At 42.9% G+C, this 16,272-nt stretch overlaps 1 protein-coding gene across 7 annotated transcripts in view; it reads left to right on the top strand.

Annotated features, from left to right (window-relative positions):
* Positions 1-16,272, top strand: part of Rufy3 (RUN and FYVE domain containing 3) — an 83,124-nt gene that overhangs the window by 21,325 nt on the left and 45,527 nt on the right. For 2 of the 7 annotated variants that reach the window (XM_041671075.1, XM_041671079.1), the window contains exon 2: positions 12,759-12,812. The exons of 4 other annotated variants lie outside the window; for them this stretch is intronic. In XM_041671075.1, coding sequence (XP_041527009.1) covers positions 12,759-12,812 — 54 coding nt within the window. Of the gene's footprint in view, positions 1-7,414; positions 7,438-12,758; positions 12,813-16,272 lie in introns of those variants that run through there. One more of the 7 variants, XM_041671077.1, reaches the window with a different exon arrangement.

Below are 16,272 nucleotides of genomic sequence, written 5' to 3'. Positions count from 1 at the left end.
GCATTATCATGTCATCGTTTAACCTTCCAGCCAACCCCACAGAAACTCGGCTCAAGTTGACTCTACTAATCATTATCCTGTCATATAAACAATATACAGATCCTTAAAGAGCTGAATTTAGTGATTTAGGATATGACTTGTTTTTCTTTTGTCTTGTCAGCACCAGAGGAACAGTCTCACCTGTGTGAAACTGAGTTTCTGTGGCTGTTGTGTTGTCTTGCTTTTGAGACAGGCTCTCCTACATCCCAGACTGGCCTTGAACCCCTGATCCGATCCTCCTGCCTCCACTTCTCAAGAGCTTTGATTGCAGATGTGTGCTGATTTAGAAACACAGCTGCCACTGAACTGAACTAGTGTTTGATTATTTTTTTTAAGTTTCTGGAAGCATAGTGGAAGTTTGAATAAAGGACTTGTAAAACTAGCATACCCTACGTGGCGTGGGTCTGGGAGCTGGCTGGGGCAGTGAGGGGAGAAAGAAGGACAGACACAAGTGCAGAAGAGCTGGGCTCACGTCATGCGGCACCGACTACTGCAGCAATTGGGAACCTCAGTGTGTGTGTTGTGCTCAGTATTGAGGGAGGAGTTAGCTAGTCTCCAGGGTGTCCACGGGTGAGCAGTCTCAGGCAGTAAACATCCAGGAGGGAGCTGCACTCGCTGGTTCCTGCACACACTGATCAATCATTTGTAAACACTTGCACGGACCAGACCAAGGCCTTTCCAATCCTGAGCTGGGCCCGTGTCAAACAACACACATGGACTGAGGGCTTCCTCAGCCCACTCCATGAAGCATTGTGGGTATTCAGAGGCTGTGCCCTTGGTTTTCCCAAGAATGGAAGCAAAATGCTTTACACGTGTTTCTGGTCTGTTTCTGAGATGAAGTGATGTGCTTTGTGGGGTTTTGTTGTCCTTTGCATCTGGATTTCTTAGAGCCGCATTCTTGAAACAAGTTTGTGTACTTCCTCCAGAATCAGGAGAATAAGAAACAAGACTATCTTCAGAGACTCTCGTAAACGTCAGGGATGGGGACAGGGTAGGTATCGCCGTCATAGTACCAAGTGTTAGCAGCAACTTGTCTATGGTTGTGGCCCCACTTAAAATCAGGTTACCCCATTGGTTACCTAGCTGGCAGTGTATGTTTATAAATCTCTTGGTATCTTAAAGAGAATCTTTAAAGAATGAAGTCCTGAGCCTTTGTGTTTTATCTGTTATGGGATTAAATTGATTTTAAAAGTCTCAAATAGTATTCTATTTCAAGAGAGAAAATAATACCTTTAGTTTTATTACCTTTACTTCGTAAATTGATGATTTTTGGATAGATTTGTGTAAATGAAATCTCTAAATCGTTCTTACACTAAATCTCCAGCTTCCTAAGCTCATGTCCCCTTTCCCCTTTTCTTCCATATTCCTACACTTCCTTATCTGTTGGGGATATTTGTAGGGTTTGTTGGCTAACAAGTTTTTTTTTTTCTTCAGTGTAGAGCTGGAGAGGGCTCAGAAGGCGAGGTGCTTGCCATGCAAGCTTAAGGACCTGGGTTCCTATGCCCAGACGTGTGGCTGCACAGACATGAAATCCCAGCCCTGGAGACAAACAGGAGAGAAGGTTCCATGGGGGTCTCTGGCCAGCCAGGCTTGCCTGACCAATGAAATGAGCTCCAGGTTCAGTGTGAGGCCAAAAGCTATTGAGAATGACACTAGATGTCAATATCTGGCCCATGCGCATGTGCCTGCATTTATGTGCGTATATATACATGCATATACCGCATGCATAATGGCTACGCTTACACAGAGGTTTAGGGGCCAGGTGGGGCAGTACACATCAGAAATGGTACCTGCTTGAGAGTTTGACGCAAGATGATAAAACCTAAATTAATCCTTGCTGCATTCCAGTTTCCTGGCTCAAAAATAGAAAATGGTAGGAAAGTAAACCTGTTACCAGGAACTGTCCAGTTCTCCATTAACCCAATCCAGCATTAAGAAGAGATGCATGGGGCTGGAGAGATGGCTCAAAGGTTAAGAGCATTGACTGATCAGAGGTCCTGAGTTCAATTCCCAGCAACCACATGGTGGTTAACAGCCATCTATAATGAGATCTGGTGCCCTCTTCTGGTGTGTGGGCACACATGGAAGCAGAATGTTGTATACATAATAAATAAGTATTTTTTTTTTAAAGAAGAGATGCATGGATGGTCTGTTAGCCGTATTAAACAAACAGAAAGCAACTCTAAGTTTGCATAACTCTACGTTAGAAGTTTATTTTTTTGTTTTTTTGAGATATGGTTTCTCTGTGTAGTCCTAGTCCCTGCTGTCCTTGAACCTCACTCTGTAGACAGACTGACCTTGAATTCACAGAGGTCCACCTGCCTCTGCCTTCCTTCAGAGTGCTGGGATTAAAAGGTGTGCACCACCACTGCCCAGCTTTTTTTTTCTTAAGGCATGATCTTACTTTGTAGCCTGGGCTAACCTGATACTCACTGTTTAGCCTAGGCTAGCCCCAACCTCTTGACCTCCTGATCACTGGGATTGCACGGTGATTGACTTACTGGTATGAAAGGATTATTTATTCACTTATTTAGTTATTTCTTTAGTCAGGGTCTCACTCTGTAGCCCTGGCTGGCTTAGGACATGCTGAGAAATGAGGCTCTGCTCCGTTAACTTAGGTTTGCTACAGTGCGTGATAACAGAACATGCCAAGGCTGACAGAGCAGAACCAGGGCTCCCTCCAGCAGCTGCCTTGGACTTGCTGGCCAGATGTGCAGCATCTGTACTAACAAGAAGAGAGAGGTTCGTAGGAAATACCACTGGGCAGCAGGCATAAGACTTCAGATTAGGAGTGTGTTTTTCTCTGTTGGTTTATTAGTTTTGTGCATCCCTCGAGGCAGAGTTTTGCCCTTGGGGCTGAACATCGCCTGCTTGCCAAGACCTCATAATCAGAGTGAAGGTTACAGTGAACCTGTGAAGCAAGTGTGAGCTGCTGGTTTGTCAAAGGGCAGTTCTGGTTTCTTAGAAACCGCAATGTGGATTCAAACCCAGACAGCACTTACCACTGGCGAGATTTCCCAAAGGATAGTACAGGGGTAGGTTTGGAATATGGTGTTTGTATATTCCCACTGGGTTGATCGTCTCAAGGTGAGAGCGTAGGGTTTGCCATCTAGAGACTGGTAGATGCTGATGCCAAGATCTCCCTGTTGACATGAAGTATTTCTACCCATTCATGTGTACAAGCATAGCCAGGGATTCACATATGTTTGAATAAAAAAAAAAAAGAGTACATATCCCAGTGTGTATTTTACAGGAGAAGCACAAGGAGGTCAGAAGAAGGCACCAGACCCTCCAGAACTGGAGTTATGGGTGGTTGTGAGCGTATGGGTGCTGGAAACCAAAGCTTGGTCCTCTGCAAGAACAGTCGGTGCTTAGAACCCCTAAGCCATCCCTTCAGACCCGTTAATCTTATGAGAAAAGATTACTAAAATATCTTTCCTCTGCTTGTTTCTGATGTTTGAAAACTATTTAGCTCATGTCCACTTTACCTACCATGTTAGAATGTGGTTTCATATAAAGTTGTTACTGCTTGTGGATAATGGCATTCAGTACTGATGGAAGTATGGGAAGAAGACGCGGGCTCTGCCAGGAGCATGGATTGCAAAACCATGTTTGTTTGTTTGTTTGTGTTTTTGTTTTTTCGAGATAGGGTTTCTCTGTGTGGCTTTGGAACCTGCCCTGGAACTCACTCTGTAGACCAGGCTAGCCTCAAACTCACAGAGATCTACCTGCCTCTGCCTCCTAAGTGCTAGAATTGAAGGCGTGTACTACCATCGCCCAGCGTAAAAGCCTTTTTAATGAATTATTTGTTGATATTTTTGTGTGTATGCATGAGCACACACATTCATGATGCCGGGTATGGTGTGCATGACACAGCTCACATGTGGAAGTCAGAGGACAACTGTGGAGTCACTTTTCTCCTACTTTTTGTGGGTTCTGGTATTCACCTCAACAGATCTCCAGGCTTGCTAAGCAAATGCCTTTACCCACTGAGAAGTCTTGCCAGCCCAGGGACGGCCCTTTTGGAAATTACTTTATCAATTTAAATTAAAGGTCTTGAGAAAATAGTTCCAGCAACCATATCAGACATTTACCTTAAGAAAATAACAATACAGGCACAGAATATTTTTTTTAGAGTTTATTTATGTGGCTGGGCAGTGGTGGTGTGGTGCACACCATTAATCCCAGCACTCGGGAGACAGAAGCAAGCAGATCTCTGTGAGTTCGAGGCCAGTCTACAAGAGCTAGTTCCAGGACAGGCTCCAAAACTACAGCAATCCCTGTCTCAAAAAAAAAAAATTATGTATTTATGTGTATGTATGTGAACCTGAGTGACATCCTGCACTATGTGTGTCCAGGAACCCATGGAGGGCAAAAGAGACTGTCAGATCTCTGGGAACTTGAGTGTCAGGCAGCTGTAAGAGGCCATGCGATTGCTGGTAACCAGACATGGGCCCTCTGCACGAGCAGTAAGTACTCATAACTGATTAGCCATCTTTCCAGCCTACAGATAAAGAATTTTCATCATGTGTATGTTAAAATATTCTGGCTTGTGGTAGCAGAACGTCAAAAGGCACTTAATATAGCCTAAGAGAAAAACAGTGCAAATGTGTGAAACATCTACATAACAAGCACTAAATACTGATGTGGAAGAATAGTTAGTAGGCTAATGCTCAGAATATAATTTCCACCACACTTTTTCATAATTCATCATAATTATTCTATTATAGTATATAGCCTAGTGTATTATTGTAATTCTCCTTTTGCTATGCTTGGTTTCTAAGTTAAGCTTTATTGTAGTTGTATTTGTATACAAACACAAAACTGCAGAGTATTTAGAGGGGAAAACATAATAGAGTGTGTTGGTTGCAGATTTAAGTATGGAAAAGAGGGACCATTGTATGTAAAGCATTCTCCCTCCCAAAGGTCAGAATGCAAACTCTTTGTAAGGCTTTAAGGAACATTCTGGAGAGTAGACCCATTCTAGGCCTAAGTTAGATTCATTTCCTGTGTTTCCATTTCCAGAGGTGGCTCCCTAAAGCAACAGAGCTTTATTCTGTCACAGTTATGGGTACCAGATGTCAGAAACCTTTGTTTTAAGCTAAGATTAAAGCTGCTCTTTCCAAGAGATTTGGGAGAGTCTGTCCTTGCTGCTTCCGGTACTTGATGGCCGGCAGCATCCCATGGCTTATGGGTTCATCACTTGAATCTGCCTTCACGTTCGCTTGCTTCTGTTCCCTTGTCGTGTCTTCTATTACAAGGACATATATGATTGCATTTCCAAGGTATTCACAGAGTCTGTCATTCAGTTGCATCTGTAGAAACTACTTCCAAATCAAATACCATTTATAAGTTCCAGGGACTGGGACATGAATATCTTTTGGGGCCTTTTGTTTTAACTCATCACAAAGTATCCGTGAGCATTAAAATCTTAAAATAATACAAAGTATGGTTTTTCTGATAAAATGCTTAAATTTATAATCACTGGATAAATATGAAAAATTACACCTTTGGAAACTAAAATACAGACTTCTAACTATTCATAAATCAAGTCACAATAAAAAGTACCTCGAGCTGAATGAACATGGAGGCTCAACATTTCAGAACTTACAGGAAGCAGTAAACAACACTTAAGGAGAAATTTATAGATTTAAACTCTTGTATTTGCAAAGAATAAAGTTCTAAATATTTTTTACTTAAGCATTCCCAGAAGATAGCAAGAAAATTGGGTGTAATGGCACACCTGTGACTCCAGGAATATGATTTTGCAGGAGCGTATGTATGTGCTGTAGCCACTGTGTGCTCTAGACAGCTAGGTGTCACAGCCACTGTGTACTCTAGCCATGCATGTGCCATAGCCAGTGTGTGTCATAGACAACTATGTGCCATCACCACAACTTTCAATACAAAATACACATAAACATGCAAAAGAAAATATATAAAAATTATCTCTAGATAGTGAAATTGCAAGTGATTTCTATATTATTCCTACTTCTTTACACCTTCAACGTAGTCAGCAAAGGGTGTCATCCAGAAATCACTTTTTTAAAAGGCCTTTTTATTTTTTATATATACATATATGGGGGCTTATGGTTGGAGATACAGACAGCTGTGAACCGCCTTTTATGGGGCCTGGGAACAGAACCCAGTTCCTCTGCCAGAGCAGTACCTGCTCTGAACTCCAAGCCTCTTTCTAACCGGGGAAATGACTCCCCACACACAACACTTAGGAAGATTTGCACCCGTTCATCCGTTAGTCTCATTTGTACCCCAGTACTTCCTGTGAGGGGAGTTTCATGTGAACGTGAGCAGACTGTAGCCCAAAGCAGAAGCATCACTTTGGATTCCTTTTCCAATATATCGTTTAATTCTTATTTTATGTGTGTGGGTATTTTGTTTGTGCACCCTATAGGTGCAGTGCCAATGGAGGCCAGAAGAGGACATCAGACCCCTTAGGCCTAGAATTATGGATAGTTATGAGCCGCTACGTGAGTGCTGGGAATAAACCTGGGTCCTCTGGAAGAGGACTCAGTGTTCTTAACCACCAAGTCATCTCTCCACCCTTGAATTTGCAGTATTTATTTTTCACATTTCTGTTAAAAGTCACAGTGTTATGCTTGCGGACTGCCATGCCCATGAGCATGTCTGTGTCATCTGCATGCCAACTGCACAGTGACCCCGGTGTCTAGACCTAGATGTATCAGCACAACGTTCCCTTTATTCCCGTAGCATCCTGAGTAGCTCAGGACAGGCTCGAAGTTGCTGTGTAGCCCCCAGCTCTTCATCCCAAATGCCTGGGTTACAGAAGGAGGCCTCTGTCTGGGGCTTACTGCTTTCCTGAGTGTTCGGAACATAAATACTGGGGGCTGGAAGATGGCTCAGTGGATGAGGTGCTTGTGCCGTGAGCCTGAGGACCTGAGATCATGTTTTCAGTGCTCATGTTCAGTCTGGGTGCAGTGACGCAGTGATAGGCTCCTAACCCCAGGGCTGGCAGAGCCAAGACAGGAAGATGGACGCCTGCAGTTCTCTGGGCTCTATAAGAGTCAGTGTCTCAAAAAAGAAGGTAGAAAGCAACAGAGGACATCATCGTGCATCCTACACACACACACACACACAAGCACACACTCATGCTCGCATGTAAGCCCACACGTATGTGCACACACATGTACGCGGACACACACACTCCTTTTGCAATCAGCCCTTGGGGAGACTTAGCACATTTCTTGCCAGTGGCCGTTAGTGATAGATTTATATTGTCAGGTTCTCAGAGTCATGATTATGTGTGCACAAGGCAGTCTTTGTGAACGGCGTACAAGGCCAGGGGCAAAGTACTCTGGACAAGGTTCATGTTTTCCAGTTGCTCTGCTGGGAGAGCGGTGTGTCAGGCCACCCTCCTGGGTAAGTTTTCCCCTCCTAGCCTCTGGGTTCTGTAAATTCCTAAGTTTAGTAAGAAATATTAGTAGATTTTAATTGTGTTACAGTCCTCTAGTCACCGGCCAGGATCGCTGTAGGAGCGCTATAACAAACAGCGCTGCTGTGGGGGATGACCCCTATTGGCCCTCTCAGAACGCCTTCCTACTCATCCCCAGGTACTCCCGCACAGTTCTCTGCGGCTGTGGTTCTTTGCAGAGCCTTCCAGTTGTACTCTCCGGTAGACAGAGCTGCTGTGTTAATCTTTAATTGTTTAGTTTTTAACCCTTAAAAAAATAGACTGCTTGGGTTGTTTGTTTTTGTTTAACTGATTGTTTTGTTTTGTGCCAGTATCTGGCCATGTGCCCCCAGGCTGGTCTTGCCTCCACCTACCGAGTGCCAGAGATTATAGGTGTGTTTGTGTCCCCCAACACCTGCTTCCCTTCTGTCTTTAAAGTATATGTATTTCTTTTGTGTGCATGTATGTGTGTGTCTATGTGAGCATATGTAATGTGTCTGGGCATGAACAGAAGACAAAAGAGGACATCAGCTTCCTTGGAGAAGGAATTAGAGACATTTGAGGGGGTGGAGCATCAGGCTTGTTACATGGATGTTGGGATCTGAACTCTGGTCTTCAATGCTCTTAACCACGGGGGGGGGGGGTATCTCACTCACCCCACCCCCACTCCCCACCCTTCGTGCCTTTGTAATGAATGAAGAGCTCACACAAACTCTTCTTGGATTGTCAGCTTCTGCATCACAGAAGTCATTCTCTCTAACCTCTGAAATATAAATCATTTTCAGATTTTTTTCTAGCCGCGATAGCACTTACATGAAATTCAGTTCTATCCAAATTGCCAGAGTCCCAAGCCTGGGGATCAAGTTCTGGCTGGGGAAGGGGCAAATGCTGTGCGTGCCCACCGTGCCCTCTGCTTTTCAGTTGCATTTCTTTCTTCCTCTCTTTCTTTTTCATAGGGTAGGGCTGTTTTGTGGTACTGAGAAATCAAACCAAGGCTCCCATGCACGCATCAGCTGGCACTCGGCCACTGAGCTGCGTCTCGAGCAGAGAGCTTTTCTACTGTGGCTTCTTTTGCCCCTGCCAGTTGCTATGGGTATCAGAAAGTGTTGGGAATCTCTCTGTTGCCCGGGGTTAACTTTGAGTCTCGTGTCCTCCTGTCTCAGCATTTTGAGTAGCTTTCACGGGAGTAATGCTTTATATTTTTTGTTTTTTGTTTGTGTGTGTTTGTGTGGAGTGTGTGTGTGTGTGTGTGTGTGAAGTGTATGTATGTACACAATATACACGTGTGTCTGTGTGTGTAGAAGATATATGTACACAGTATGTGTAGGCTTGTCTTGTCTGTGTCGAGCATGTATGTACACAGTATGTGTAGGCGTGTCTTGTCTGTGTCGAGCATGTATGTACACAGTATGTGTAGGCGTGTCTTGTCTGTGTAGAGCATGTATGTACACAGTATGTGTAGGCGTGTCTTGTCTGTGTAGAGCATGTATATACATAGTAGGTGTAGGTCTGTGCATACACATAAAGAGGCACAGGTTGACCTCAGGTGTCGTCCACTATCATCTCCCCACTTTACTGTTGAGAGACAAGAGAACCTGGTGCTCACTGATGGGCCCACAACTGGAGTTACAGACATGGATGACCATGGGTTTTGGGGTTTACACTGAGATCCTCACACTTGCACCCTAGGTATTTTGCCCAATGACCATCTCAACCCCCAGTTTTTGTTGGTTACTGTTCTAGAGAAGAAATAGGATTTTTTGAGCAAGAACCATTTATGTAGATAAATGGAACTGTCCCTAAGCCATTGTTTGCTTTTCACTATACTTCAGTATCCCAGAAATACAAGTTTCTGTGTCATTATATTCAAAAGAATGGAATTTTTAAAAATGAAATGTTTAGTGTTGTTATACATGTATAGTTTCATTGAAACATTATTTTTCTAGTTAAAGTCACAATACACAAAAAATATAAAATAAAAAGTAATACATTTTACTTAAAGTTCTGTCTGGATGCTCTTTCTGAACATGCTTTTTTTGTGTTCACATCCATAGTCAGTGTTCTACATCTGTGACTATAGCCTGCATTACCTGTGTGATTTCCTGCAGTGTCTTAGCCCTGGGATTCCAGCTGCTCAGAAGGCTGAAGCAGGAGGATCAAAGGTTCAAGGCCTGTGTAGAGTGCAAAATGACTCTGAAGCCGACCTTGGCAATGTAATGAGTTCCTGTCTCAGAATCTAAAAGTACAGGATTTTAAGTGGGCTGCAGCCAGACGTAAAGCTCTTGCCCAGCACGTGCAGGCTGGGCTTTGTCCCCAGAGTGGCTAATGGCAGTGACGGTCAACCCGAACCCCTCTTTTAGTATCTCTAACCAGAGTTCCTTTGGCCATTGCTGTGCAGCAGACAATCGAGTTCTCAGTTTTCTAATGGAGTTTGGGTGTCTGTTGCTACACCTTGGATATTTTGCCAGTTTTCATTTTAGAAGTAAAATACCTGAGACATCCAGTAATGCTTGAGTCTTTAAAAATACATTGTCAGGGTGCTCTAAACATTTAAATCTTTATTTTGAACCGAACAACACTGAGCAGGTTGAGGCAGGAGGATCACAAGTTACAGGCCCTGAAGCTAGAGAGAGAGAGAGAGAGAGAGAGAGAGAGACAGAGAGAAACAGTCTTAAATAGCCCATACTAACCTCAAACTCACTGTGTAATGGGGCATATCTTTACCTCATACACATATTAATAAATAACTGATTTTGAAGTATTTTAAGTAAGCTAAGTGTTTGGAAGAGTAGTGACCACGTGTTTGCTCAGTCACATGGCACCACACAGGCCATGAGAACACTAGGTTTCCTTCTGGGTCAGATGGGAATTGAAACTCTTTAGACAGAGCTGTTTCAGAAGCTCCTGACCATGCTTCAACACTTTGATAAGATCTGGTGCAGTTCTGAATCTGTAGCAAATTCTTGTTTTGTTTTCTTTTTTTGAGACCTATGTAGTTGGGAACTTGATCTGTAACCGGGCTGATCTCGAACTCGGAGATTTGCCAGCCTTTGCCTCCAGTGCCAGGATTAGAGTGTGTCACCACACCTGGTCTATAGCAGATTCTTAAAGCGCACCTATCTATGGTGTTAGGTAGTGGTCATTTCAGATTGCTTTCTGTTGCTGCAAAAATACAACTACAGATGGGGGGGTGGTTGTGGTGTACAGCTTTAATCCTAGTGCCTGGGAGGCAGAGGCAAGTGGATCTCTGTGAGTTCAAGGCCAGGGCTGCACAGAGAAACCCTGTCTTGAAAAAGAAAGAGAGAGAGAGAGAGAGACAGAGAGATGGAGAGAGAGATAGAGAGAAAGAAAGAAAGCTGGGCAGTGGTGGCGCACGCCTTTAATCCCAGCACTTGGGAGGCAGAGGCAGGAAGATCTCTGTGAGTTTGAGACCAGCCTGGTCTACATAGTGAGACCCTGTCCCCAAAACAAAGCAAAACAAAAATATTTTATAAGACATAGAGTTTGAATTATAAAAGAATAGCATGTCTCTTCTTGGGGAGGGGTGCGTGCTAGTCACACCCCAACTCACATCTGTTCTGCAGTAAATTCCCGAGATGCCTAGGGAAGAGAAGTGACGGGTGAAGCAGCTTTTGAGCTCGGAGAGAGACGACGCGTCTTGGTGGGTTGTGTTACTCAGATACTTTTGAAAAAGAAAACAGACCTGAGCATGATACTGTATTTCTGAAATTCCACCCCATAATTCCAGCAGTCAGAAAAATGAGGCAGAAAGATTGCTCTGAGCTCTTCCAGGCCAGCCTGGGATGGACCCTAGAGTGAGGCCCTATAGAGATGGTAGGGGGAGGCGGCAGAAACTGCTCTACACAGGACACACAGGAGACGTCACAGAGACCCCTGGTGGACACTACACTTTGCAGACTCTCCGCAGAAGTCTTGGAGGAGCTTTGTTTTACTAAGCAGCGAATTTGTTTTATTAGGTGACCAGTAAAATTTTAGTGAATAAAAGGTAAGACGGGATGTCCATCCTGTTTGCTGGAAAGAGACCATGGTGAATCTGTAGCCCAGTAATGTGAATGGGTGGCCGAAAGCGCATTTGCATGAGCCGTGAGCTTCCGTGAGCTTCCGTGAGCCTCCGTTGTGTACAGTGGTAGCACGTAATGTAGTCGAGGGCTTAGAAGAGCACACTCAGCCACATCTCCACAGAAGATGTTTAAATACCAGCGTACCATGAAGTCATAGGAGTGGCGTTGGAAGTCTACTTTTCCTGTGGGAGACACTTTCTAAGGGATATTTGCATACACGAAGCCACCGTTTTGAAAAGTCTCAAATTTTGATTGTGAAGGTGACTCAGGGATGAAGAGCACTCTGCTCTTCCAGAGAAGCTGAGTTTGGTTCCCAGCAACCACATCTGGCCAGTTGAGCTTACAGCTACCTGTAACTCCAGCTCCAGGGACTCTGGGACCCTTTTCAGGCTTCTGTGGGTATCAGCACATGTGCAACAGACACACATAAAAAAATCTTTAGAAAGAAGAAAGAAAACAAACTCCTGGAAACCTGAAATATGTTTCATAACTGTTCTTAACTCATTTGGTAAAAGTGCAGGCTTTGCATTTGCTTCAGGTTGTTTTAGATTTCACTATTTAATCTGAACATCCATTCATGCCATGCAGAAACATTAATATTTGTGGTTGTGGGGTGCTTTCCATACTTCCCAGTTCTGCACAATGAAGGCCACATGACTTTAGTGACATTTAGGTGGTTTGTTTTATGTGTGCACAGAATGACAACTTTTGTCTTTGTTCTGTGGAAAGAGTTAGAAATCATGCTTAGATTTTTTTATTATTATTTTAAGAAAAGTCGATCATTTTCATCATGATAGTTATTTGCCCTGAGTCTGAAGAAGAATGTCCACATGCTCTCATCTTTGCTGAAGTGTTCCACGTAAGTGCCGACCCGTGTGGCTGCGGCACATGCTCAGATTTCAGAGTCTGATTGAGCTCTCAACAGAAGAACATCTGTGTTGCTTGTGTGAAGTAAGCGCACTTGTTTCTGTCCACTGGGAACCTTGAGGTAACTGACCATAGCTTGGAGCATTCAGTGGTGCGATAATACCTCCGCCTCCATGCTCGCAATCCCAGCCCCTTTCCCTGCTAATCTCTGTTAAATGACAGAATCCCAGGCCGCCTCCCTCTCAGTTACCCCTTGGGGAATCTTATTTTTAAAAGCACTTTCCTTTCTTGCCTGCATGACATTTTATCTTTCTTTTCCTTTCTTTTTGCCGTTTGCAAAGACTCTTGGGAGGATTTGACTGATTTGGTGGAACAAGTGCGTGATGATACAGAAGGTGCGTGCCTCACCAGCGTCTCTCAGCTTTCTTTTGCCGTTGCCTTTCTGTTTGCTCCTTTTCTTTTTGTTTATCTTCTAACCACCTTTTAATTGTCCTCCATAAGAAGGAGTGTCCGATTTGGGTTTTATGTACCATGGCGATAACTGAGAAGTCCCTGTGCTTCTTTCAAGTAGTACAGCGCTCTGTGTATTTACAGTTTTCCTTAGGGTTTTTGTCAAAACATTTAACAGGGGCATTAAATTACATCAAACTTTCCTGTGACTTGTTTTTAAATTTGCTTTTATATTTGTGAATTTCACAGCAGTCAAAAGTAACAGCAATTTCTGAAAAGTATTAAAAGTCCAGCCCACTTTTCAGAGTATTGGATATCTGGTATCTTTGTTTTGGTGGTCTGCGTCGAGATGATACAAATCATACATCACTGCTTCTTGAATCGCTCATTTTTTTTTCTCAATGTCAGCTTTATTGAGATGTAATTCTCACACTGGGTAAAGACTACCATTTTACAGTGTACAGAGTGATCATTAATGCATTCACAAAGCTGCGTGTTTCCATCACCACCATCCTGCTCTATAATGTCATCTCCCGAAACAGGAACCCATGTCCCCGTTATCAACCGTTCCCTATTTCTCCTACCTGCCTGTCCATGCCAATGCCCAGTCTCCTTCTCGTCGTTAAGATCACCTGTTCTGGACATCCATAGAAACACTGTCATGAAGTCCATGTCTTTTTGTTGGTGACTTCTCTCACTCAGCATATTTTCAGGGCTTGTCCCTAGTATGTGCAGAAAACATGCTGCTGTGTGGACACACCATATTTTGTCCAACCATCATGTTGGTAGATATTTGACGTGTTTGTAGTTAATTGTAAGGAATGTTTATGTGAAAACACACAATGGATTCATAATGTTTCATACTGAGAAAATATCTTGAAGTGGAATTCTAGATAAAACGGTATTTCAATAATTTTACTTTTTATTTTATATGTATTGGTGTTTTACCTAGAAATGTCTTTACACCACAGGTGTACACACGAGATCCCGAAGAGGGCATCATGAGACAGCTGTAAGCCACCATGTGGGTACTAGGACTCTAACCCAGGGCCTCTGGAAGAACAGTCAGGGCTCTTAACCAACGAGCATGTCTCCAGCCTAGACTCTAACATTTTTGAGAAATGTCAGACTTGTCTAAAGCATCTGCACCATTTTACATACAATCTGCAGCACATAAGGTTGTAGCTTCGTTAGATCCTTAACTAATACTTTCTAGTTTCCTTTTTTAAAAAAACTTATTATGTGTGTGTTTCTATGTGGGAGTGTTTTGTCTGCATGTATATATGTGTACCATGTATGCACCGTGTGTGTGTGTCTGTGTGTCTGTATCTCTCTGTGTGTGTCTGTGTGTGTGCATGTCTGTGTGTCTGGGTACACTCACAAGTGCAGAGGTGTCAGATTCCCTGGAGATGGAGTTGCAGGTGGTTGTGGGGTGTTTGCTGTGGGTGCTGGGAATCAAACTTGGGCCTTCTGCACATTTAACCGCTGAGACATTTCTCCAGCTCCTTTCTTTTTCAGGATGTATTTAGACTCATCTGGGTCTTTTGCATTCCTGTAGGTATTTTAGGATAAGCTTGCCAATTCCTGTAAATAAGACAGCTGGGATTTTGATAGGGATTGCTTTGAATCTGTATTAACTCAAAGAGTATTGCTATCTTAGCATAATTAAGTCTTGAAATCCATTGACATTAGATTTCTGTTTATTTTGATGCTTTAAATTTTCATTTCCAGCCAGGCAGTGATGGCACATGCCTTTAATCCCAGCACTCGGAAAGTACAGATAGGTGGATGTCTGTGAGTTTGAGGCCAGCCTGGTCTGCGGAGCAAGTTCCAGGACTGGCTCCAAAGCTGCAGAGAGAAACCCTGTTTCAACAAAAAAAGAAAAAAAATCCACTTCCACATTTTGTTTTCAGTGCACAAAGCTTGCACATCTTTTGTCAATTTATTTGTAAGTATTTTCTTTTTGATACCATGCAAGTGAAGTCATTTTTGAGCTTTTTGCTACTGATTTGGTCCTTTCTCATCTACAAGTTGATTTTTGAAACTGTAGTAATGCTGAAAGCTATATGCAGTATGCTTTTCTATGTATACTTTTCAGGGAAAACATTCAGTTTGTTATTAGGTAGGATTCGAGATTAGCTAATAAGCGATAACAATTATAATAATATTGTGTAGTAGGTTGATTGGACATGACCGCAGATACTTTATGGTGCAGAAGTGTCTTTTTCCCTGGTAGAGCTGAGAATGCTCATTTTCTCAGTGAACAGAAACACTGTACAACAGACTGTCTCTTTGGCATATCTAAATTTCCAGCATCACTACTCTTGCATTTTCAAGCCGTTATTAAATAATGGCCATTAATGAATAATAGACACACTGTGATACTGTGACTGAGGCGGCTTCTGAGTGACTGACAGGCACATAGACAGCTTCTGAGTGACTGACAGGCACATAGACAGCTTCTGAGTGACTGACAGGCACATAGACAGCTTCTATGGCACAGAGGTGACTGGACAGAAAGGTGATTCATTTTCCACTGTGGACAAGAAAGGAATACATTTCCATTACACTGCATAGAAAGGCATGCAATTTAAAACTTACTAGTTATTTCTGGAATTTTCCATTTAATATTTTTAGATCATGGTGACTTGTAGAAAGCAATATGCCAGAGAAGAGACTGCTATCCAATTAAGTCTTGTATTGATCTTGTATCCTGTAGCCTTGCCAAATACACTGATTAGCTAATACTTTCTTTTTGCTTATGGAATCTTTAAGTCTATAATAACATAATCTCCAAAACTATGATTTTACCCTTCTCATCTAGATGCCTTCTGTTTTGCCTAATTGCCCTGACTAAGTTTTTAGAACTGGTGAGAATGACCGTGTGTATCCTGTTGCTGACCTCTAGCAAAGTCTTTTACCTTTAGATATTATTGTAGTAGATAGTTTTTCCTAGTTGCATTTTACCAGGTTAAAGAAATTCCCTTCTCAGTTGGTCAGTGGTGGCCCACGCCTTTAATCTCAGCACCTGGGAGGCAGAAGCAGGTGGATTTCAGTCAGTCTACAAAGCAAGTTCCAGGACGGTCAGAGCTGTTACACACAGAAACCACATCTCAAAAAAACCAAATACACACAAAAAGGAAATTCTTTTCTTTTCCTAGTTTGTTACATATAAGTGTTTTTAGATATGTCAGCCTACATTTTGTCTACATCTATTTCTATTGAAATCACAGCCTTTATTAACTTGGCGTATTGCCTTGCTTGACTTATGTATGCTGAATCCGTGCAAACCTTCCATTCTGGCCTCGGTCCTGCTTGGTTGTGTTATGATCTTCTGTGTATGTTGCCAGTGTTTTGTTGAGGCTTTTTATATCTGCATTAGTGAGGAATATTACAGTGCAGGTC

The sequence above is a fragment of the Microtus oregoni genome, unplaced genomic scaffold (genome assembly GCF_018167655.1).
Source record: "Microtus oregoni isolate MIOR12 unplaced genomic scaffold, Mior012 000021F_ref0000039, whole genome shotgun sequence".
Classification (NCBI taxonomy): Eukaryota; Metazoa; Chordata; class Mammalia; order Rodentia; family Cricetidae; genus Microtus; species Microtus oregoni.
This window is presented reverse-complemented; position numbering and strand designations above follow the sequence as displayed.